The 26,367-nt window shown below is 38.6% G+C and overlaps 1 protein-coding gene across 1 annotated transcript in view; it reads left to right on the top strand.

The window, feature by feature from the left end:
• Positions 1–26,367, top strand: part of NOXRED1 (NADP dependent oxidoreductase domain containing 1) — an 858,863-nt gene that overhangs the window by 634,415 nt on the left and 198,081 nt on the right. The window contains exon 5 of the mRNA XM_044073909.1: positions 18,946–19,100. Coding sequence (XP_043929844.1) covers positions 18,946–19,100 — 155 coding nt within the window. The remainder of the gene's footprint in view (positions 1–18,945; positions 19,101–26,367) is intronic.

The raw sequence follows: 26,367 nt of genomic DNA, 5'->3' as shown, positions 1-26,367 counted from the left end.
TTTTCAAGAAACATTCTGCTGACTCCAATTTGTAATACTTCTCCCTTCTGCCCGAGTTTTGTCATGATCATCACTTTCTGCTGGTATGATTGCATCTTTACTAATTTAAGTCTTGGCTGCTTTCTTGTTGTCGGGTTTGGAGCATACACTTGATGTGCCCTTACAATTAACAAATCTTGCTCTGGAGTACCAGTCAAGTTTCTTATTTGTGCTTTCATAAAATTAATAGTCTGTTACTTCCAGTTTCTCTGATACATCAGAAAATCTCAGGATTTCTCTGTGAGGTCTGTCTTCCAAGTGCCATTTTTTTGAAACAGATCAATCTTATACTTAGCCAGCATTTTCTTCATTTTATCCTCTTTTTTTTTTTTTTTGCAGTTTTATCAGTTCATCTGAATAGCTAGTTAACCCTTCTCTCTTTCCCCATCCTTTTGTTACTTGGGTTGATATACTCTTCAGTATTTCATTTATTTTAATCACCTCTGAGTGCATTCAGTTTATTTTTTCCTCTAAATTACTGGAACCCATCTCTTGCACCAAAGCTGAAGCTAAACTACTTTTTGCTGAACAGCTACAAGATTCTTCCCAGTTAATGTTTTCTGTTCACCTTTTCTGTTTTTTTCTTTTAGATTCTCTAAAATTCTTCTTTTTTTGGCATCCAAGCAGTGTACTTACTAGCCAGAAATTGAATTTTCTTCAAGCTGACAATACCACTGGTTCTTATTTCTTATTTTTTTTTTCATACTGGTAAAGCTGAAATTAAGCTGTTGGTGTGCACCCATCTTGTACATCCAAGATTTATATTTGCATTGATCCAAATATCGTGACTAAAAGAGAGCATTACCCATTATGTATTAGATGTATGCTAGGGATTTTGAGATATGCAACCAAATTGAGAGCACTACAATCCGTGTAGATTTAATATGCCATTATGAAGAGGCCGATCAGTGAGACAGCATGTGGTAACTTACCTGCACCAGAAGTATTTCAAGGAACAACTGTATAAGTAAATTGAAAGCTTAAGTGATGTAGTGAGCATAACTTTCTATTAGAGTGGGGCAGACCCAAGAAGACCATAAGAGAGTCGTAAGTTGTAGAACAGATTGAAACTATACAGTTTTAAATAAAAAAAGTGCAAGTGCAAAATAAAAATGACAAGCGTAAAATATATGGATTGCATTGTAATGTCAGTGGGATTGAAGCTAGACTTGGAAGTAATGCAGATGCTGAAGCCAGAACAATAACAGGTGTTCATAACAATGATTCACTGTCTTGCAAAGTTAGTTGCTAATATGCCTGAGATGGCTATACCACTTTGTTACAATAAGTTGAAGCATAGGAATGGAATCCAGAAATGGAAGAGTTTTGAAATACTCATAAATTAGTAATTACCTGCAATGAAATTTTATTTTACATTTGTTGACTGGGCTAGTCCAACTGGATATATGTCCATTTTCAGTAGAGGCCCGGGGAGAAAAGCTCAGCTTTTAAAATAGATAAAATCAAGACAATACAAAAAAAACACAATACAAAAAAGGATACATGCAATATGTAAAGTAAATAAAAATTTCTCCATCAGCTTAGCTTATATAGAAACTAAAAATAAACAGATTGTGAGTAGTAGGTTAATAAGGTAGAATGCAGTATTATGACCAAGAGAAAAGGGATAGATCATTCAATATTAGTATAAAGGGTAAGAATGTGTCTTTAAAATGCTATAAAAAGGTTATGAAAGGTGAATAAAAAGGTAATGTAAGGTGTAAAACACAGGGTAGATGGTGAAATTTTAGAGGACAGGGAAGTAGGAGAAAAATCTGGAGGGTAAGTACAAGAGGAAGTAATTATAGTCAAAGTGGAAGAAATAGAAAGGTTTATGTATGAGGTGGGAAGATAAGAGTTCACAGAGGAATTAATAAGTAGTAAGGAGCATGCCCAGTGATAGCATGTTGGGAATAAGATACTAGGATGGGGAAGAGTGAGGAATTGCTGTTATACTTCAAAGTGGGTAAGGAGGAGAGATATAGAAAAGGTCATGGTGGGGGGGGGGTTAGTCTGGGTTAGTACAAGGACAAAGCCATTGTGATTTTAAGTGAATTTTTAGTTGATTTTTAAAGAGAGGTAATGATGAAAGAGATGTAAGATTAGTGGTGAGTATGTTCCAAACCTTCCCCACAGAATTAGAGAAAAGAGAATCACCTGCCTTGTTGTGGGATTTCAGGGTGGTAACCAGTAGTTTATTTGCTGAGCGAAGGTTAGAAAGGTTTGTGTAGGGGGAGATAAGGCTACTGAGAATAGGAGTCTTACTAGGTTGATATAGTATTTTATGAGTAATGGAGAGTTGTTGAAATTTTAGCTGGTTATTTAGTTCAAGCCATCCTAGAAGTTTTAGGTTTAGACAGTGATGTGTTCTAAATGAGGACCCAGTAGCAAACCTGGCAATATTGTTATACGAAGTAGACAGTTTGTTTAGGTTGCTTTTGGAAAGATTCGTATAAACTGGCGAGGCATAGAAGAGGGTGGAGATCAGATGGGTCTGGGCAATAGTAGTTCTGGCTTCTGGTGTAAGAAAAGGTTTTATTCTATATAAGGATCCAAGTTTTCTGTTTACAGTTTTGATGGTGGCATTAATATGAGCGTCAAAGTTGAGGTTGTGGTCAATCAATACACCTAAGAGTTTTGTAGTTAGGTCAGGAGCTATGATTGTACCATCAATGGAGGTAATAGAGAAATCTAGTGGGGTGGATTTGTTAGTTGGAGTAAATAGTAATAGCTTGTTTTTTTGGCATTAAGGAGGAGATGATGTTGTTGGAACCAGTTTTCAACATGGTTGAATACTGATTGGGTGATGGCCTGGAGTTCAGATAAGGTGGTTGCTTTACAAATCAAAGTGGAGTCATCTGCGTATTGTATGCATGTAGGTAGAGGTAGATTAGTAGAAAGATCGTTAATGAATATGGAGAATAGTAGAGGTCCCAGGATAGAGCCCTGTGGGACACCAAGGGTAACAGGGAGATGCTTGGATAGATTATTATCCCAAAGGACAGCTTGCTGTCTATTGTGCATATAGGACTTGAACCACTGTAATGCCTGTGTGTCAAGTGAGAACAAGGTGAGTGTATTGAGTAATAATTGATGGTTGACCATATCAAAAGCTTTTGAGAGATCAATGAATAGTGCAGAGGAGAGCATGTTATTGTTACGATGTTTATTAATACAGTCTGTAAAGGATAGGAGAGCAGTAGTGGTACTGTGGAATGGTCTAAAACCATGTTGACAGTCAGCTAGGAGGTTATATTGGAGAATGTGGTCAAGAATTTGTTGGTGGATACATTTTTCCATACTTTTGGCTAGTGGTGATAGTAGGGCTATGGGCCGGAAGTTAGAGAGTTCAGTTGAGTTCCCTCCTTTGTGAAGTGGGATTATATGAGAGATTTTCCATACTGAAGGAATGGAGCCTTCAGTTATGGTTCTATTAATAAGAATAGAGATGGGGTAGGCAAGAGATTTAGCAGCAGTTTGAAGGTATTCAGGTGGTAGGAGATCGGCTGAGGGTGTACAGGGTTTGAGCTTATGAAGCAGAGTATAGATGAGGGCTGTGGGAATAGGTTTTAAGTAAAAGGTAGGTGGTAAGGTAGTGGGGGAGGGTGATTGGGTAGGGCTGGGAGGTGGTAGGGAGTTTGCTAGATTGGATAGTTTCAGTAAAAAAGCTGTTAAAAGCATTAGCAATCTCATTTGGAGAGTTCTGGGAGAGACCAGATGGGGTCGGTGTTTTAGAGAGTCCTGGATGTAAGAGTTTATTTATGCCTGACCAGAAGCTTTTGGGTTGACTATGGTGATTTTGTTGGAGTTTGAAGAAATAGTGTTTTTTATCCTGAAGTATTGATTTTTTGGTTGCATTTCTTAGTTGTCTAAAGTGTTGCTGATCAATTGGGTCTTTGGTGTTTCTCCATTTGGACCAGATTTTGTTTCTTTGTAGGATTTGTTGTCTGGTTTCTTTAGTGAGCCATGGGGCTGCTTTGCATCTAGTTCTTATGGAGCGTGAGGGGGCATGGAATTCTAAAATTTGTAGGAATGTGGAGTTAAAATGGGATACTGCTTCATCAATTGGCAGGTGCCTTAAGGGTGACCAGTCACAGGCTTGAAGCTCAGTTTGAAAATTGACTGGATTACATTTTTTTTTCTTGCGGGTGATTTTAAAGGTAGGTTGATTTGGAATATAGGATTTTTGTCTGCATAGGTAGGTTAGTGCGTGGTCACTAATATCATCAGGAAGGACACTTACTTTGTAAGAGAGAGAGTGGCAGTTTATGAAGATCCAGTCTAAAATACTTTCTTTGCCTGTGGGTTTATGGATTCTAGTGGGGGTGGTAATAGTTTGAGAGAAGCCGTAGAGGTTTATATGGGTTGTGGGTTCTAAAGTGGTACAGGAGTTCCAGTCTATATTAAAATCACCGAGTACTATGGTTTCTTGAGGGAAGGATGTAGAAAGCCAGCAGAGGATACTTTCTATGATGCTAATGTTATTGCCTGGGGGTAGGTAGGAGCATATTATGTTAATAGATTTAGTATTATTGAGCTGGAGTTTGGCAATAAGAATTTCCACATTGGTTTCTAGAGGGGGTTGTACCTGTATGGATGAGACCTGTAAATCAGATTTGTGCAGTATTGCTACCCCACCACCCTTTTTGGTAGTTCGGTCTAACCTCAGGATGTTATAACCAGGTGGGAGTATTTCATTGTCTTTTGTAACTGGTTTAAGCCAGGTTTCAGTTAAGCATAGGATGTCAAAAGAGTGAGTATCTAGTAGAGCGTGCAGTTGGCTTACTTCTTATATTGAGATGAGCTATAAGTAGTGAATTACTGGGAGTGAAAGGGGGGGTGAGTTGTCTTATGGTGTTGTTATAGGGTCCTGGGTTGGGATGAATGTCTCCATGAAGGAGTGGATATTTGAGAGGACTATATGGATGCTTCAGTGGTTTAGTGTAGTTAAGTTGTGCTTTCCTAAAATGTGTAAATGTAAAATGAGCTACTGTGTGGTATTTAGGTGATAGATAGGATGAGGAGGATGTTATGTTAGAATGGCTAAGGATTTCAAGATTTATTATTACTGTTTGTTTAAGGGATTGGTGAGAAGATGAGAATTGTAGGTTTTCTTAGTAAGTGAGAGTATAGGGAATAGAGAGGATAGATAGTAGTAAAAGGAGGAGTGGCAGTTTTATGTAAATGAGTGTATAAGTAAAGGTCATGGTGAAGGAGATGATAAAATGTAGTAGGAAATTAGGAGGTTGGAGTTAATGAGGGTGTGGACTAAATGGGTGTGAAAGAGGTATTGGAGAGTGATTATTAGTATGTGAGTGGTTGTATAAGTGGTAGGTTTGTACAGAGTGGTGAAAGATGATTTGATAGGAATGAAAGGGAGTGGCTTGGTAAGTATAAAGGTAGGACCCCTGGGGGTGGGTGGGAATTGGGGGTAGGGTAGGGGAGCGGAGTGAGCCTGCAGGGCGAACGGAGCGGGTTACAGCAGGCAAGAGAGAGTCTACAGAGACAATCAGGGAGCTGCAGACTCCTGAGGTGTCACTGGGTGAGTAGAGTGTGGTAATGCAGGAGAGAGGTAGTGAGTGATAGTGGAATAAAGAGAAGAAAACAGAGTACAGCTGGATAGTAGTGAGAAGAATAGGTCCTAGTAGCAAGAGGAGTTTCGGCTCATCAAGGGATAAGAGCTATAAAAGTATTAAGAACAGATAGTAGGGAATGCGGAGTACAAGGTGTAACTCTAGATAGGAAATTGATGCCACCTAGTGGGCAGAAAGTATAGTGGACGAAGGTAATAGTATTAGATACAGCTAGAGAGAGAGGAGTTGCAGATAAATGTAGGTAAGGGGGTGAAAAGAAGCAAATTGCTATTGGGGTGTAGAGGAGAAAATATTTGCTGCTGGTTTCCCTGCTCGCTAGCTTAGATATTCTAGTTGCTAGGTAGTTATAAATAAATATATAATGTAGTCTAGCTTAGTTATTCTAATTGCTAGGTAGTTCTAAATAAATATATAATGTAGTTTAATTGGTAGGTCCAAGATGGAACATACTTTCTTAGTCCTTATGGAAGCTGGGAGCACAATATATGTGCAGGGGCAACAGGTTTCCTTGGCTAGACGTTGGGATGGTTGTAACAAAAAAGCAGGGAGGGGTCTTTTTTGCTTTGATGTAAATAAGCCAGTGGTATTACAAATGGGTGTGAGTCATTTTGGTATTGGAGTTGTGATCTTATAGGAAAACAAACAAATTGCCTCTGTGTTAAAATCATTTACAGAAGAATAAAAGGGATATTCTCCATATATAGAGAGAACTACTAGCAGTAAATCATAGAAGCAGGAAATTACATGACTATACATATGGTAAAGAAATTCAGGTGGAAACAGACTGCAAATCCCTGAAAAACATATTCAGTAAGTCTTTGTGCAAGACATATTTGATATTATGGAGAATGTTGCTTAATCTACAGAAGTATTGTGTCAAAATAAAGTACATACTGGGCAAGGAGTTATGTGCAATAAAAGTGTTGAGCAGAACATATTTTTTAACAGAAAAGCTGCTAAAAGATCTGGAAAGAAACTTTTGGTAATACTGCAGCTGCCAGTGAAAAAAGAAACAACAAAAGAACTCTAAAGATGTACTGAAGCAGCTTTCTTTAATGTTGTCAAAGGTGCATTTTTTTGAGCTTGCTCTGAAACAGTGCAAGCTATTGAGTGTAAGGCTGTCAAAATGGGCGGTTATCAAGTAAATTGTTATCAAATATAAACTATTAACATGATGTACAATATTATAGCAATAACCCACGCCTGGGTGTGGGTAATGCTGGATTTACCCACAGTTGGTGTGGTTTGGTCATGAGGGCGAAGCCCGAGTGGCCAAACAAAGACAACCGTGGATAAATCCAGCAATACCCACACCCAGAAGTGGGTTATTGCTATTATACAATGACATTATTTAAGAAAAAAAATAATTACTTTTCTTAAATAATGGCACTGTATAATGACTCTTTGCTTCCCCTCCACATCTGTCTGGTATTCTGCGGCAGTTCTGATGTACTGCAGATGCGTATGCTTACGCAGTACATCAGAGCTGTGGGCAAAAGCAACAGAGAAAGCAAGATCTCTGTTGCTTTTTACAAACTGTCTCGCTATGTTAAAGGAGTTTAAAATGGCGAGACAGTTTTGAAAAAAGCAACGGAGAAAGCAAGATCTTCATTGCTTTTTACAAAGTGTCTCGCTATGTTAAAGGAGTTTAACATAGCGAGACAGCTTTAAAAAAAGCAACGGAGAATCTCCTTTGCTTTTTTTAAAGCTGTGTCACTATGTTAAACCCATTTAACATAGCAAGACACCTTTAAAAAAAAGGAACGGAGATAGGAAGATCTCTGTTACTTTTTTTAAAGCTGTCTCGCTATGTTAAATTCGTTTAACATAGCGAGACAGTGTGTAAAAAGCAACAGAGATCTTGCGTTCTCCGTTGCTTTAAAAAAAGAGTTATACTAATGGAAAAAGTCCGGGCGACCGGACCTTTTTCCATTAGTATAACTCTGATTTACAATGTTCACTCTGTCCAATCAGCGTGCATGTTTTAGAATATTAATGGGGGGTCATTGTATAATGGGATTGTAATCATTCCTGGTATGGATTGTGTTGCTGTGCCAGCAGTGATTCACTGTGTGTGGTCTGTTTTGACAATTTGTATATGTTATTGTCTCCAGGGATTTCACTTGTTTCTTTGCTTATGTAACCATGGTGCTATTATATATTAGGAAGTCAGTGTGTGGGCTTTAACCTTTCACTGTAAATGCTTTTATACTTTAATTGGAGAATTTTGTTGTGCAGTTGATTATGCAGCAATTGTTTTTGCTGCTGGCAGTCAATATCTTCAGCAAAAAACAGCCAACCCAGACTGCTGTAAAAATGAAGTCTAGGGAGAAAAAAACAAGTTAAATATTATAGATATGAGAATAGTTTGAGAGAAACTTGTGACACAAGAGAGTCTGAAAAGCCATATTCACCAAAATGTCTTTTGACATTGAATAAAAATCTGATTTGACTTAAAAAATAACAAGCTTAGAGAAGAGTTAAAGGTAATTTAAAAATGATCAGTGCATAGTATTGCATGACACATCATAGAATTACTTATAAAACAGTATATTTTATAACTAGAAAACAGGGTATAGTCTATTGGGGTACATAGTCCATTTATTTGACAGATTGCAGATAGGAAATGCATTTTTTATAGAAACACACACAGTAAAGACCTCATGGAGGTTGGAGTATCATCCTTTTATTTATGTTTTTATTTATTTAGCCTGTGTTGACCGAGTTAGTAAAAATCCAAAGAAACAAGAACAGCAAGTAGGTAAACCAGGCAGGATACAAAATGCAAAACAGTAGTAAAAAAATCCAAAGCCTGAAAACGTTGAGGTAAAATGCAGCATTTATTCCAAACAGGAAAAAAATCACAAAGCTTTCGGGATCAACCCTTCATCAGTGTGTAAAAAAGAAATCAAATGCCTTCATTGAAATAGTAAATTCAAACCATAAAACTAATCACATGACACAGTTGTATTAAGCACTTCAGTTTAAAGACACATATATGATAAAATGTTACTGAAAGTCAGTATAGCCATAAAATAAATAAAACATTTAACTAAGCCCCATCCACGCAAGATGTTATTTCAAAGTTAACTGTCTTCTTTTTAGAATATGTTTAATGCTTACTGCTGTATTTAAACATGGAAATCAATCAGCTTCTAAAAGTGTGATCCATGAATATTCACATACCTCTAACATTATAAAGATCCCCCTTTTTTTTCTTCTGTCTGATGTCAATCACCCTAAAGTTAAATGTATATGTACTTCCTTTCTCCCTCATATGCTTGCCCAAAGCATTAGTTGCTACCTCTCTATGTATTTCAGATTTATATTCAATAATTCTGTCCTTCAATCTTCTTGTGCATTTCCCTATGTAGAATGCTTGACACACCTTACAGCATGCCATACACACAATGGCAGCGGTATTACAAGTTGCAAAACACCTGAAAATATATTTCTTCTTAGTGTTAGGATGTATAAATTCACATCTTGTATTTATATCATCACAGCATATGCAATTATAACAAGGAAATGTACCCTGTTTTCTACTTATGTTCAACTTTTTATTATTTTTAAAGTCCTTATAGCATAATCTTTGTTTCAAATTCGGACAGGTACGATATAAAAACATGGGGGCCTCTAAAACTATTCTGATTATCTCAGACATGTTTTTAAGAATACCCCAATTGTTTCTAATAATATTCTTAACACACACATCTACAATTATATGTCATGACATAGAGTATATTATTTTTAATAGAATATGCTTAAAAAGAAGACATTCAACTTTAAAATAACATGGATGGGTCTTAGTTAAATGTTTTATTTATTTTATGGCTATACTGACTTTCAGTAACATTTTATCGTATATGTGTCTTTAAACTGAAGTGCTTAATACAACTATGTCATGTGATTAGGTTTTATGGTTTGAATTTACTATTTAAATGAAGCCATTTGATTTCTTTTTTTGCACACTGATGAAGGGTTTATCCCGAAAGCTTTGTGATTTTTTTTCCTGTTTGGAATAAACGCTGCATTTTACCTCAACGTTTCCAGGCTTTGGATTTTTTTACTACTGTTTTGCATTTTGTATCCTTTTTTATTTATTTTTATTTTTACATTTGTTAACCGGGATAGTCCAACTGATACATATCCATTTTCAGTGGAGGCCCGGGAAGAAAAGCTCCAAAGATACATATGTGCAGACATACAGACAAATTTCATAATGTATTTCAATTATATAGTGAGAGTATTTAGTTGAGCACACATATTAAGTATATGCCAGTGACATCAACAATGATCAGTAGTTGTACAAACAATAATAAAGTACTCTGACTATCAAAATTCACATCATACCTTTATTGTGGTGTACTAAGGCTATGCAGACCTTTCAAGAGCAATGTGTACAAGGCAATAGTTACAGTAGTATTAGAGTGGGACTGGGGTTAGTCAGGTGTGGAGCAGGGACATAGCCATTTGTTGTTTAGATGACATTTGACAGACTTTTTTAATTTGGATAGGGAAGCTTCCAGGGTTATGGATGAAGGAAGGGAGTTCCAGATTTTGGACATATAAGATGAGTAGAGGGAATCACCTGCATGGTTGTGGGATCTAGTAACTGTTAAAAGTAACTTGTCTGTGGATCGAAGTTGTCTAGGACAGGAGTACTGCTCAATTAGGTTACTTAAAGAAGGTGTTTTATTTGGTTGGGAGAGCAGCTTGTGAGTGATGATCAGTTGATTATGGATTAGTAAATTTGGCAGTTCAAGCCAGTCCAATTGTTTTAGATTGTGACAGTGATGGGTTCTGAAGGAGCTGTTGTTGGCAAATTTGGCTGTCTGATTGTAGCAGGTTGTCATTTTGCTGGTTTCAGTTTTGGATAGATTGGTTAGTATTGGGGATGCATAAAGTAATGTTGAGAGAAGGTGGGTACGAGCAATGGCGGATCTGGCATTGTGGGTCAGAAAGGATTTGTGCTTGTAGAGACTACCTAGCTTTTTGTATGTGTTTGTAATAGCCGGATTAATGTGTATATCAAATTTTAACTTGTTATCGATGGTAATGCCTAGTAGTTTTGTGTGGGATTCGGGTGAAATAAGTGTACTGTTTTTAGAGTGGATATTGAAGTCTGAGTTAATAGTGGTATTTTGTGAGGGGTGAAATAGCAGGAGCTTGGTCTTTTTGGGGTTAAGAATGAGGCCATTCTCAGTAAGCCAGTTTTCAACTGAGTGGAGATTATCTTGGGTTTTATTGTGTAGTTCTGGCAGGATAGGGGCACTACATATTATAGTGGAATCATCTGCGTATTGGATAAGGCTAGTACTATTTGCAGCTGAGTGGAGATTATTTGTGAAGATTGAGAACAGCAAGGGGCCCAGTATAGATCCCTGGGGTACCCCAAGTGCAACTGGTAGGAGTGGAGACAAGTTCTTGTTCCACTGTACTGCTTGTTGCCTATTGCTGAGATAGTTTTTGAACCAGGAGACTGATTGGTTGTCTAAGCCTAGGTTTGTGAGGTGATAAGACTAGTTTGTCATGGTTAACCATATCAAAGTCTTTTTGATAGGTCTAAGAAAAGGGCTGAAGTAAGTTTACCATTGTTTCTGTTATGGTTTATGGTATCTGTGAATGCTAATAGAGCTGTGGTTGTGCTATGATCTGGGCGAAAACCGTGTTGTGTTTGAGATATGAGTTCTTGATTAAAATAAGGTGGGACATTAGCTGATGGTGGATACATTTTTCTAATATTTTAGCCAGTGGAGATGGGATTGCAATTGGTCTGTAGTTAGATATGTCATAGGAACTTCCCCCTTTGTGAAGAGGTATAATGTAGGCAGTTTTCCAAATCAGGGGTACTGTGGCTTCAGAGATTGATCTGTTGATTAGTATAGAGACTGGTACAGCTATTTCTGCTGCTGCCAGTTTTAAAAATTCATTGGGGAGGGAATCTGCTCCTAGTGTTGTAGGTTTTAACTGGGAGAGCAGTTTTCTTATGTAAGAGGTTGGGGTGGGTTGTAGCTTAAAATTGGGTCTGTGGTTAGAAGTAGGATGATCACCTGTTGCACTAGCAGTGAGATATTTTTGTGCTAGGGCAAGCACTGTTTCGGTAAAGAATATATTGAAGGATTAAGCTATGTTATCCTTTGTTAATCCTGATGTTGGGGGTGGGGTAATGGTTTTACCGGAGTGTAGTAACTTGTTTAAAGCTGCCCAGAATTTCTTAGGATTATTCTTGTGTTGGTTTTGCTGGGTAATAAAGTAGTTTCTCTTGTCTTGCATAACTAGTTTCTTGGTTAGATTTCTAATCTGTTGGTAGGATTGTTGTGTAGGGTTTTTGTTGGACCTCTAAGTTATCCAGGCTCTGTTCCTTTCTGCTATTTTTTGCCTAGTTTCCCTTGTTAACCATGGTACTGTGTTAGCCTTAACTGTGGTAGTTCTTACATGGGCATGCCTGTTCAATATTTCTAAGAAGGTGGAGGTGAAGTGGTCAATGGCTTCATTTACGGGTAGGTGATACAATTTAGATCAATTGTATAGTTTTAGTTCTTGTGTGAAGTTAGTCGGGTTAAAGTGTTTCTTGTTTCTGATTGTTTGAAGTATTGGGGTTTGGGGGTGGTGGGAGTTATATTTAAGTAGGAAAGTAGTTTGATGGTCACTCAATCAGTCAGGAAGGGTGCCTACTAAGTAGGTACAGGCTGTTTTATTTAGTAAGATCCAGTCTAATAGGCTTTCTTTTTTACAATTTTTGACTAGTCTAGTGGGCTGTTTGATTACTTGAGAGAAGGTATGTAGGTTGATATGGTCGGTAGGTACTTGGGAGGAGCATGAGAGATAGTCTATATTAAAGTCTCCTAATACAATGGTCTCTTGAGGCATTGACTGAGATAGCCATAGAAGTAATGTCTCCATGGTGGGGATATTATTGCCTGTTGAGATATAGCCTGTTACAAGGTTGATTGTTTTTCTGTTACATATCTTGAGCCTTGTTATGAAAATGTCTGCTTTTTCCAAAGGGGGCATGGTTATATCAGTTTTACTTATGGTTAAACTATTCTTGTAAAGCTGGGCAATGCCACCACCCTTTTTCTTTAGTCTGTCTTGCCTAAGGATACTGTATCCTGGTGGTAGGATCTCTGTATCTTTGGTAGATAGTTTTAGCCATGTTTCTCTTATACGGACTATATCTGGGGAATATTGAAATATTGCTTGAATATTGATCCTGCCTGGTTTACCCAAGTGCTGTTCTTGTTTCTTTGGATTTTTGGTTGCTTTTGCTTTGGAACAGCTACGGGTATTGAGGCAGTTTTATCCATGAACATGACACAGTCCATGGTGAATAATAGTGGTCGTTCTGTGAACCAAATACTGGTAATTCAACATAACCCACTGCTATCCTGCTTGGGGGAACCAAGAGAAGTCTTGACATCTGATGTGGATGAGGCTGCTGCTGGCTTAAAAGAAAAAATAACTGTCTTGGAATGTAAGGTACAGTCATTTAAACGATTACAGTGGCAACACTTAGTTTTTTACATATTTAGAATGTGGTGTTGTTCCACTCGTTCTGAGGATTTAAAAAATGCCCTCATACAGTAATATGTACCTAGAGTTACTCAAAAAGTGGCAGGAGTTTAATTTGAGAATTGGGGCTGACTATATGAGATTAATGAATGAATATTTTTACAAAATTGAATGTGACTTACAACAGGAGATTATTCAGACTGAGAATGAATTGCTTGAAACACCTTTAACAAAGAGGGTTCATTGCTATGTAACAAAATGCTTGAGAATTTAACAATATTTGAACAAAAGCTGATTGCCACTAAGAAACGCAAATTGAACCGAGACATTGGATATTCTAAAAATGGGCACATTTTTTTCTTGGCCTAGGGAACACCCTATGCCTTTTGCACAGGAAGGTAGATGTAATAATAAACAGTGAAGAATGAAAAAGACTATGGACTCATTAGATGAATTTTCTCCTGATGAACTTGTTAGTGGGCATAATGTTAACTTAGATTCAACTAACAGGAATTTGCAACCTGCAGACTCAAACAATGTTACACATTTACTACCAGATGCAAGTACTTTTGTGAGGTCCACAGCCCCCACTAAATATACATGGTACTACCCTACAGAATCAGGATTTTCAGCAGGGGAAGACTCTAATTGCTATCATATTACCAGAGAAAGCATAGAAGGCAGTGTGGAATACATCAAAGAACTGAGAGAAGGAGAGGGACAATTCGAGGGGCATGAAGCAGACTCAAGGTCAGCAGTCCAACAGGTAGAGAAGCCGAGGACCAGAGACCCCACAGCAGGACTCACAGCAAGAAGAACTGAGTGAATTCTTTGTTGTTAATCTATCTTCCATTCAGTTAACTGAAGCCGAGTTAAAGCTTTTGAATAAAGGTATAGATTTCATTCCACCTAATGTGGACAATGTTGTAACAACGCTGACTGATCTTAGATTGTTTATAAGGAATGTGAGTTTGAAATTTATATTTCAGGATGCACCTGATACATCTACACAGGTATGTAAAAATCCTAGTATGTTTATTGTGAATTGTCCCATTTTAAATGCATTTATGGGGGCATGTGAAAGGGACACATGCAACTATTATATGAAGTCTGAAAAAAGAAATACAACTTTTCCTTGTCTGAGTTCTTGAGAAATTACAAAACAACGATATTATTATTAAACAGGCTTACAATGGTGGTGCAGTTGTTATTTTTGATAGAGATATGTATAATACTTATACTTGAATTTTTGAGTGACTTTAATAGTTTTGTTGTAGTCCCTCCAGCAGAAATATTTAAATGTATAAGCAAAGTTAATATGTGTATTTTTGAGCTGCAACTTAATAATGACATCAGTACTGACTTGTTTAATTATTTTACAGTTCCATGCCCTATAACACCTGTTTTGTATGGTCTCCCGAAAATTCATAAAAGTTTAACCTATCCACACATGCATCCTGTTGTATCTGGTTCTGGCTGGGTCACCAAATCTATTTCTCACTATTTACAGGTTACTTTAAGCAAATATTTATATAAAGTTAAAAGTTTTATTAAAGATACAAAAGATTTTTACGACAGTTATACTGCTGGTTTAATGAACATCAGAATGTTGAATTTTTATTTGTAACTCTTGACATTAAATCATTATTTACTGTGATGCCTCTACAATATGGGTTAGAAGCACTACGTGACTTTCTAAGTAGAACATGTGACATGGTTGGTAGAGAAGTGGAAATAATTTGTGAATTGACAGAAGTGGGGTTGACTAATAATGTGTTTATATTTAACAAATGCACATACATACAGAAAAATGGGGTAGCAATGGGCACCCCAACGGGCAAATACATATGCCAATATTGTTGTTTCGTGCTGGGAAGAGCAATTTGTTTATAGTGAACTGCATCCTTTTTATGGCAAAATATTTTTTAAACGCTTTGTGGATGACCTATTTTTTCTTGTGGGCTGGCAATGATGCTGAACTTGAAGTGTATGTAGAATATGTAAATGGAACCACTAACTTTTTGAAATTTACAGTTCAGTCTTCTGTGGGTACTATCAATTATCTGGATGATAGTCTAACTAAATGTAGTGGAGGTATTAATACTTTGATACAAGAAAATAGATACACTCCAACCAATATGTCCACAGAAATAGTATGCATGCCGCACACACTTTTAAGGGTGTAGTCAAAGGACAAATGTTAAGAACTAGTCAACTAAACATGGATGAGGACAATTTTAAATTGGAACTGGATAGAATGACCACATATCTGAATGCTGTGGTTATAATAACTCATTATTAAGATGTGCAGCAGATGAAGTTATTATGGAAAGAACAGGCAAAGCGAGACCCCACTTTTCTAGTAATACTAGCCATGTTAATTCTGGTCATAATTCTACTAAAAATAACAATATACTCTATGTCACGACATATAGTCATAGATCAGAGGGTGTTAAGAAAATTATTAGAAACAATCGGGGTATTCTTAAAAACATGCCTGAGATAATCAGAATAGTTGGAGAGGCCCCAAGAGAATGGTGAGATTAAAACTAGTATTTTTAGAAAATTTCATCAAGTAAATCATATGTTGCATGCTCAAAGTTGTCATCCGAGGCACACACTTAATAATATCCCCTTTGGAGAAATTTTAAGAACTAACAGATTATGTAATAATGTGAGTGAAGCTACGGAAGAGGCTAATAAAGTGGCAAACATGTTTATTAATAAGGGGTATAATGCAGATATGGTGGCTAATAGTTATAGTAAGGTGTTCAATAATAAGGTTAAGAGGGAAAATAGTTATAGAGGCAATATACTAAAAAACAAGGGAGTATACAAGTTAACTTCAGAAAAGCAGTTATGTTTCAAAATACACATTATTCTCAGACAAGCAAGCTCAGTTAATTAGGAATTATTGGCAAATAGTCATAAGGGAAGTTTCTTCCTTAAAAGAAGTAGCCTTAAAGTTTTCATACCAATGTGGCCATAGCCTTAAAGACTTTTTAGTTCACAGTTCCTATAGAAGACCACAGGAGTCAGTTAGTAGAGCAATGAAATGGGCAGGTTTAATGCCTTGTGGGAAACATGCAATATGTAAATATGTAGTATCAACTTTGAATACTATTAATGGCACTACATTTCATACACTAGGTAATTTTTCCTGTAAATGTACAGGTATAATCTATGCTATAAAATGTTCTTGCCACAATTTTTATATAGGAGAGAGTAAAAGAAGTCTTGGAGAAAGGGTTAAAGAACATATTAGAGATATAAGAAATAATAAATGTACAAGTCCCTTAGCAGAACATTTTAATCAGGTACATCAAGGTGATTTTAGTGAATTGAAGGTAACAATATTAGAATAAGTAAAAACAGATTATACGGGTGAAGATACTATAAAATATATATTAAGTAAGAAGGAATCTGTTTTTATATTAAAATAGAACACTTTACATCCCAGTGGTATGAATAGAGAATGTAACTGGAAAAGTTATATAGAATAAGCCTGGAAGTATGTATATGTCTTTTTAAAAATGTGTAATATATTTAATTGATTAATTGTTTAATTATACAGTTGTTAATGAATTTAATTGATGTTTGATTTTATATAAAAGTTCTGTTTTTTTACATCAGTAATTTACTCTGTAAAGGCTGTTTTAAGCCGAGGCGCTAAGAGCGATTTATTTCTGTGCTTTTCAGTTTTATGACATTTTATTTGCTGTTGAAATAAAAGAACTTGGAGGTATAATTCCTGGTCGTTTGTGGTACTAAACAATTTTCTTGTCTTTGGTGGATATAATTAATGTTAAGAACTAGTCAACTAAACACAGATGAGGGCTATTTTAAATTTGAACTGGATAGAATGACCACAGAGTTTGAATGCTGTGGTTATAATAACTCATTATTAAGATGTGCAGCAGATGAAATTGTTATGGAAAAAACAGGCAAAGCAAGACCCCACTTTTCTAGTAATACTTGCCATGTTAATTCTGGTCATAATTCTACTAAAAATAATAATATACTCTATGTCACAACATATTTTCGTAGATCAGAGGGTGTTAAGAAAATTATTAGAAACAATTGGGGTATTCTTAAAAACATGCCTGAGATAATCAGAATAGTTGGAGAGGCCCCATGTTTTCATATCGTACCTGTCTGAATTTGAAACAAAGATTATGATAAAAAGACTTTAAAAATAATAAAAAGTTGAACATAAGTAGAAAATAGGGTACATTTCCTTGTTATAATTGCATCTGCTGTGATGATATAAATACAAGTTGTGAATTTATACATCCTAATACTAAGAAGAAATATATTTTCAGGTGTTTTGCAACTTGTAATACCGCTGCCATTGGGAAATGCACAAGAAAGTTGAAGGACAGAATTATTGAACATAAATCTGAAATACATAGAGAGGTAGCAACTAATGCTTTGGGCAAGCATATGAGGGAGAAAGGAAGTACACATACATTTAACTTTAGGGTGATTGACATCAGACAGAAGTAAAAAAAGGGGATCTTAATGAGTTAGAAGTATGTGAATATTCATGGATCACACTTTTAGAAGCTGATTGTTTTCCAGGTTTAAATACAGCAGTAAGCATTAAACCTATTCTAAAAAGAAGACAGTTAACTTTGAATTACATCTTGTGTGGATGGGTCTTAGTTAAATGTTTTATTTATTTTATAGCTATACTGACTTTCAGTAACATTTTACCTGTATATGTGTCTTTAAATTGAAGTGCTTAATACAACTGTGTCATGTGGTTAGTTTTATGGTTTGAATTTACTTTTTAAGGCATTTGATTTCTTTTTTACACACTGATGAAGGGTTGATCCCGAAGGCTTTATGATTTTCTTCCTGTTTGGAATAAACGCTGCATTTTACCTCAACGTTTCCAGGCTTTGGATTTTTTTTTTTACTATTGACTGTGTTTGTCCCACTAATGGCCTCTTTTCATGGGAGACCTGAGTGGTATTTGTACTACTTGGGAGGTTGGCCAATGCACTGAGGAACTTCCCCTACTCTTTTTGATAGGTGCCACGGGATCTTTTGCATCCTCCTGAGCTATCACCAACTCAAGCAGATGTTGTTAGAGTCTGGACTGAGCAACTTGACAGACATACAGACATTATATATGTCACAACCTTGTGCAGGGTAATGTTCCATGGCATTAAAAATGGTGAAGGATAACTAGTGTTGGTCATACAAGCCCAGGTATTGCTTGCGACTCTACATCAAAGCTCATCAAGTGTGGTAAGTACCCACACACAGTGGTACTTTTATTTAACTTCATTGACATTTATATCCACTTTTCTGTGGTTGTTTGATGACATAATTGAATGCAGACTATGGGGAGTTAAACATTTCTGTCACCATTGCAATTTCCAGTATTTCATATCAGTGGATTATATTATTCCTGAATTTCTCAATTGTAGTTAGTATTTTTAATATTGCCTATAAATTGCTAGCCACATAAACATTTTTCTGATATGTATATTAGATATTCACAAACAAATAACTTTGTATGAAGCACTACTTATTGTAATAGGATTTTTTTTAAACTTGCTGAGTTTCATGTCATGTGCTAATACAGCTATTTTAGACACATGTCTAGCCACAGGCTGTGAAGCTGGGGAAATGTAACAAAAATTATCACATTATTTAGTGCTTTGCACAGTCTTGCTCATTTTTAAATACCTCTTTCATTTAATTTTTTCTTCTGAGCTTTCTTTTTGTTGAATCATTTTTGACTATTGCTGTATTAAGTAATTTTTTTTGCTTTTTTAAATTTTAGATTGAAGCAGTTACTGTGTCACAGTGCTATTCTGAGGCCAGAGTATGTTTTTACAGGAGGTTATACAGGTGATATATGGAAGAAAGGCAGGACAGTTAGTGCAGCCTTGAAAGATTCTGCTGTAATAAAGGCCACATGGCCGTACAGCCCTTCTGGTAAGTAATGTTTAAAAGCAATTTTATAATTCTCTGAAATTAACATATAATACCACTTTTTCAGTGAAAATGAATGTTTAAAGTATTACAAAACTGAAAATGTTTTATGGGTTCTTCATGTTCCTAAGATTCATAATTTCATTTGTTTGTGTTTTAGGAGCAAACTTCCAAGCTGAATAGCCTTTAAACCCTCAATCTGATGTAAATCTTTATTCATTCCTTACTGTTAGGACTTCAGTTCCATCCTCAGAACTGACAAAAACGTTACCAAGCTCATGTCAGCTAAAACCTCTCCGCTAAGACCTACCCACAATGCCCCTCTCTTAGTCTTTCCAGATCTCGTTTGCCGTGTTCCTTGTCAGATGTGCCAAGCCGTCTCTCTAGCTAAGTGTAGCTTTTTGTTTTGTTTTTTTTGGAGCTCTTAGTGTTAATTAGCCAGTTCGTTCTAGTCTAAGGTTATCCCTACCCACTACCTTGGTAATTCTTTCGTACCATCGTTGGTACTACTCCCTTTTCCCTTCCTAGTAGGCCCTTCTCTTACCTTTCTTGTATTTCTTGGTACCATTGTTGGTACTTTTTTCCTAGCCTTCTGTAAAAAAAAAATGCACACAGTTTTGTACTATCCCCTTATCTTTCTTGTTTAGTAGTTTAGTTTATTGTGTGATAGTATGAGCATGTTATTATGTCGGATAAGGCTAAGCTTGGGTTCAAGCAGTGTGATAACTGCGGGCGTAAAATGCCCAACTCTCATAGTCAAGCCTGCTGTGTTTATTGTTTGGGCATTGACCACATTAACATTTCCTGTGACATTTGTTCTAGCCTCAGCAACAGAACTCTAGCTGAATGCAAGAACAAACTTATTCTTAAGGGTATGCTGAAAACACCCTTCTTGGAGGTTCTTTCTAAGATGGAGGTCTCACCACCTCCTAAGCATAAAGACATGAAAAAACATAAAGAGAAACGGAGTCACTCAGTTCCGACATCTCCGTTCTCCACAGAACTGAGTCGGCACCAGGGTGCATGTCTTCTTCCTTGGTGCCACCTTTAATTTTGACTCAGACTCCAACCACTGTACCAGTGTCGGCACCATCCCCCTTGGTGCCGACTTTGTTTTTGACACAGGCTCCGACTACTGTACCTGCATCAGCACCATCCCCGGCCATGGTGCTGATGTCTTATATGGCTCCACTGATACTGACACCGTCAGTTCGGAAGGTTGAACACCTTCCCAGAATCAGGTATTCTCCCTCTTATGACCCCTTTTTGGAACAGCAATTTAGCCCATTTCTTGAGAGGCCAGAATCTCCATTGGCAGCTTCCTTCAGATCCACCAGGAGTCTTTCAGAACAAGATGTAGTGAGGGGTGTGGACCAGCTTTTGGCAGCTAGAGGATTATCCACCGTGGTTAGGTCTTCCCTCCCTCTTGGATTGGAAGCTCTCGTGGCGTATTTACTTGTATATCCACCTCTGGCCTCCTCCCAGGTCTCGGAGACTTTGGTACTGATGGCCATCCTGGTGAATTCTGTCTCAACTCCAACAGCGGAGGCTTCCCTGTCAGCACCGATTACTCTTTGGAACTGGCGCACTCTCAGAGCAGTGATTGGGCTGTCAGCACCGTGGCACCTAGTTCGGCGCCTATTTTTTTGGTGGCGCCGTCTATGGCCACGGCTCCCCCGGCAGCTACCGGTCCTCTCGGAGCTCCTCACCTGGAGGTGGGCTCCTCATGTTGGGGTGTGACCCTAGTTCTGAGGTTGTCCTTTTCGGTTCCGGGCTCCCATCCCTCCACGGGCGGGCCTGCTTTCCAGGTGATGGAGAGGGTCCTTGCTTCAACAGGCTCACAGTTGGCATCATTGGCATCGACACCAGAACCCCCCCTAGCAGGCAGCTGTCCCAACCCCCTACTCTGGGACCCCGAGCACGGGAGCCACAAGACCTTCCCTTGAAGGGAACCATTTCTCCAGAGTCCTCCTCAGAAGATCCCACTGGGGAGCCACCCCGGAAGAAACTTTGCAAGAGGAAGCATCTTGATTCCCCTGAGGAATCCATCACTGAAGACACCGATTACAATGAGGGAGGAGGGTTCCCAAGGTCTCCCCTGGAAGACGTCTCATTTGGAGACATTCTCGAGATCCTCAAGCAGAGGGGAGACTGGAAGCCCTCCAACCCTTCTTTGGAGGAATCGGTGTTTTTACAGGCCTTCTGTGCTCAGCCATCTACTTCCTGGGTGACCCCACCAGTGGATGAGCTTATTGTGCAGCATACCTGGAAGGCTCCTGACAACATAGAACCTGTCCCCCGGAGGCCAGATAAAATTTTATCCACTCCTAATGACCAACTCATTTGGTCCAAACAACTGGTAGTCGATTCCATGGTCATGGCGGTAGCCACCAAGAGGGAACTGGCAGAAGATAGTTCCACTGTTCATCCCCCGAACAGGGAGTCTTGGGCTATGGACAGACTGGGGAAGTGGGCCTACTCTTCTGTGGCCTTTGCCATTTGGTAGCTGAATTATTTGGTACACTTTACTCGCCTCCAAAGAGACCTAATCTCAGAAATGTCTGCCTCTTTGGCGGGGGTACTGCCTGAGGAGGTGCATGATATTGTTGCCTCTCAGCTAGCTACCCTGGAATCCATATCGAACTCTTCAATGCGCTTGATTTCTCACCCTACCGAGGGGGCAGCTCGAGTAGCCACATCAGGCATCTTCATGAGATGGCATGTTTGGATGCATTTGTGTGACTGCAGACCCCTTTAAATCTTCCTTCGTCAACGTGCCTGTTGACGAATCTTCCCTTTTTGGTCCCAAAGTAAGAGACACACTATCACGTAGTGAGAAGGATGGCAAGACCTTGTCTGCTGTGGGCATACATTTTCCACCCCCCAGAGATCCTACTCTAGGAATCAGAGGGGAGGAAAATTGTGGTTCAAGAAGTCCCAAGGATTTTTCGTGACACTCATGAAGAGCAATCCCCCTGGGGCAGAGGGGGCCCGCGCAACCAGGGAGCTAGAGATTCCTTCTCTGGCCGACCCTTCCAGTGCTCCTGAACAGCGGTCCGATTGCTTTCCTCTGGAAGCAGTCAGGGGTCGATTTTCCTTGCACCTACAGACCTGGCAACTCATAACAATGGATGCGTGGGTGCAGACAATAATATCCAGAGGCTATCATATCCCATTCGATCTTACTCCAAGACCCGTAAAATGAATCCCTGATGTCCCACCCAGTCAAAGGGATGCTGCAGCCTTAGAAATCGAAAAGCTGCTAAGAAAAAGAGTCATCCAGCCAGTCCCACCAGACCAAAGAGGATTCGGGTTTTACTCTAGCTTCTTTTTAGTGCCAAAAAAGACAGGGGACTGGAGACCAGTCCTGAATCTCAGCTTACTAAACAAATTCATAAAATCTTAAAAATTCCAGATGGTCATGGTACAGTCCATTCTCCCCTTTCTGGGGAAGGACAACTGGATGTGCTCTATAGACATCCAGGACACGTATTACCACATAAAGATGGACAAACACTCCTGGAGATTTCTCTGTTTCTGGCTGGGTGGCAATCACCATCAGTTCAGGGTACTGCTCTTTGGCCTCTCGACAATCCCCAGAGTGTTCACCAAATGTATGGTAGTCATAGTAGCTCATCTCCGGCTACAGGGATTCCAGGTGTTTCCATATTTAGACGATTGGCTCATTACTGCCATGACCAGGAATCTCCTCATTCTCAGTCTCTCTTACACTCAAGGCCTTGCTCTTCACTTAGGTATCACTATCAACATGGTCAAGTCATAAATTTCCCAAACAAGAGCACTGGAATTCATTGGAGCGATCTTTGACACAACGTCCTGTCAAGCTTCCCTTCCTCCTCACAGGCTGTCAAAAATAAGAAGCCAGATTCAAGTCCTCCTTCCACAGACATTTGTGCCAGCACGCCTTGTACTACAGCTATTGGGATCTATGGCAGCAACCATTACCTTAATACCACTGGCGAGGTTGCACATGAGACTAGTACAGTGGCTCCTTTCATCACAATGGTCAATCTTAACCCGTCCACTCGACCACATGATATGCCTTACAAACCTTTGCAAGAAAGAAATGCTTTGGTGGATGAAGCCAGAATCAAATCTTTGATGTCGACTGTTCTGCTTTCCCCAGCTCAGGGCCATGGTGACCATGGACGCTTCCCTGTTAGGGTGGGGGGAGCATTTCCAGGAGGGGAAAGACAGTCCAAGGCACCTGGTCCCCCATGGAGGCCAATTTGCACATAAATGTCCTGGATTTGAGGGCAGTTCTCTTAGCGTTGCATGGCTTCCAACCACTTTCTCATAGCAATGCACATTCCCTGGAGTTCCAATCTTATTGCGGACAATCTGAGTAGGAACATTTTGATGCCTCACGAGTGGTCCCTCAGTCCTATAATAGCAGATCAGATCTTTTGCCGTTGGGGCAGGCCTTGCTGGGACCTGTTTGCTTCTCCCCTAAACAACAAATGCAGAAGATATTTTGCCCTGATTCCACCACAGGGGGAGTCACCAAGGGATGCTCTGATGCACAATTGGCCCCCGGGTCTGCTGTATGCCTTTCCCCCATTTCCCCTCATCCCGAAATTCCTCCAGAAAGCTCAAAGGTTGAGAAGCAGAGTGATCCTCATTGCTCCTTATTGGCCCTGTCAAGTCTGGTTCCCTTTCCTATGGCCTCATCTGATTCACAGCCTGTGGATCCTGGATCAATCCCAAGGTCTGCTGTCTCATCCTCAGGGACTGATTCACCCCAGTCTCCACAGCCTCAAGCTTACAGCTTGGTTTCTCCACTTCCAGTGATTGCCAGGCTACCTGATATTCATCCCCTGTTAGCGAGATTCTTCTGGAGTCACACAAACTTTCCACCAGGAAAATTTATTCTAATAAGTGGACTAGGTTCTCTAGATGGGCCAAAGAACATAACATAGACCCCTTCTCCATGCCTATTCAGAAGATCCTACAATACCTGTCTACCCTATTACACACAGGAGCTTCAGCATCGACAGTTACAGTGCATTTAGTGGCTATTGCAAATTTTCACAATGGAATTGACAGTTCTTCTGTTATGTCACACCGACTGTGCAAAACCTTCATGAAAGAAGTATTACATATTAAACCTCTGGTCAAGCCTCCTATAGAGCCATGAGACTTGTCTTTGGTGCTTCAGTCATTAACAAGTCCTCCCTTCAAGCCCTCTAACTCCTGTGATATAATTTTTTTGTCTTGGAAGACTCCACTTCTAGTAGCCCTTACCTCAGCGAGAAGAGTATCTGAGTTGCAGGCCTTGAGTGTCAAGAGACCTTACTTGGTTTTTCATAGGATAAGAGTGTCCCTATGTACTGACCCTTTCTTTTTGCCCAAGGTCATGTCTAGGTTTTCCATTAATCAATCTATTGACCTACCGGTTTTCTTTCCTCAGCATTCAAATAGAAGGGAATACCTTCTTCATACCCTCGATGTTCATAGGCAACTTCGTTTCTACTTGGACAAAACTAAATATTTCAGAAAAACGGATCAACTGTTTGTGGCCTTTGCAGGACCCATATTGGGTAAACCTGTTTCCAAAATGACTTTATCTTCTTAGCTCAGAAACGCCATTACTTTTATCTACCATCAGAACAAAGTACCCTTACCTTCCAGAATAAAGGCTCACTCTACTAGATCAATGGCTACTTAAGTGGCTTTTCATTCCAGAGCCTCTGTCATGATATCTGCGCAGCAGCTACTTGGGCAAGACCTCATACCTTTATCACTCATTACAAATTGGATTTGGCCTCTAGGGGACGAGCATCCTTTAGTTCTATGGTGCTCCGGAATGTCCTTCCTTAGGGCCACCCAGGACTCAAGTAGCTGGGGGACTCTGCCCTAACAGTAAGGAATGAATAAAAATTTACAACATCAGCTAAAGAAGTTATGTCTTACCATAACATTCCATCTGTGTTGTAGATCTTCATTCATTCATTACTTCCCGCCCTCCTTCCCCCTGCCTGGACTCCTGGTGGAATTTAGGATTTCTTTATGAGTTAAGGTATTTGCTCAGGCAGAGCCACCTACTATCACATTTATTACTTCTATACTATAATGGCGGGCAAACTCGATCTGAAGAGACTATGAGAGGGGCATTGTGGGTAGGTCTTATTTGAGAGTTTTTGGCTGGTGCGAGCTTGGTAACGGCTGTGTCAGTTCCGAGGATGGAACCAAAGTCCTAACAGTAATGAATGAATAAAGATCTACAACACAGATGGAACATTATAGTAAGACATAACTTCTTTTTTTCAGTGATACTAGCAAAATAAATATAAAATAGAGATACTTAAATAGTGGTACTTACAAATGCCATATAGATTCATATAGTTTCATAGATATGCATGGTCTTGCTAACAAAGTTTAAATGTTCTGCAGTTACAGTGTTATTCAATCAGGTAATCAAATTTATAAGGTTAAAATCTGAAACAATTATAGAACAGTGTACAATTTTATTTTTAAAGATAACCAGTGCACTTTTTTTCTTAAGGCAAAAAGTTAATGTTTTCTGAAAGTATATAAGCTGTTTTTCACATCTTGGAGGGGAATAAAGATAAGACAAGAACAGACAGCAATTAGTTTAAGTAGGAGCACAGACCATAACAAGCACTTTAACATGAATAACCTTAATTTTAGTTTAGGTGATGCCTTTGGGTGCATTTTTTGATTTGTAACAGTTGTTCCCAGGAGGGTTCAACTTCATTATTTGAAGATGTATGCAGTTTTGTGTGTTTGTTTTAAGTTAATAGGCTATGGGAGTGTTCTGGGGGTGTATTGATTTTATATTTGATGGTTTTCATTAAAACAAAATGTCTTGAAAAATATAAGTTCAAATGAAGATAACAAGAAACAACTGTATAAAGGATCAACCTGACAGACATAAGTGGGTGTTATGTAACACAAAACCTGGAAACAGACATTTTAGAAAGCTGGCATATATAATAGATGGGTGTAATAACTTCTTATCACAATGGCTATGCCATCCATATTATTTTGGAATAAGAATGACCTCACTGAAATTAGGCAAAAAGATGAGTATTGAATTATATTAAGAAATGCCAAGTGCATGTAGCAATGCTGCAGCTGAAACATTTGTAAGGAAGTGAGCATGTGAGTTTCATAAAGAAAGGATTTCAGGATTGATATTCAGCAGAATATTAGGGACAAAGGAAAAGGGGAGTACTTACACAAATTGCTAGAGGAGCTCCAGTAGTGAGAGGAGAGGGGAAAAATG

Source organism: Protopterus annectens, chromosome 6.part0, assembly GCF_019279795.1.
Source record: "Protopterus annectens isolate FY-2018-M chromosome 6.part0, PAN1.0, whole genome shotgun sequence".
Lineage (NCBI taxonomy): Eukaryota > Metazoa > Chordata > Ceratodontiformes > Protopteridae > Protopterus > Protopterus annectens.
This window is presented reverse-complemented; position numbering and strand designations above follow the sequence as displayed.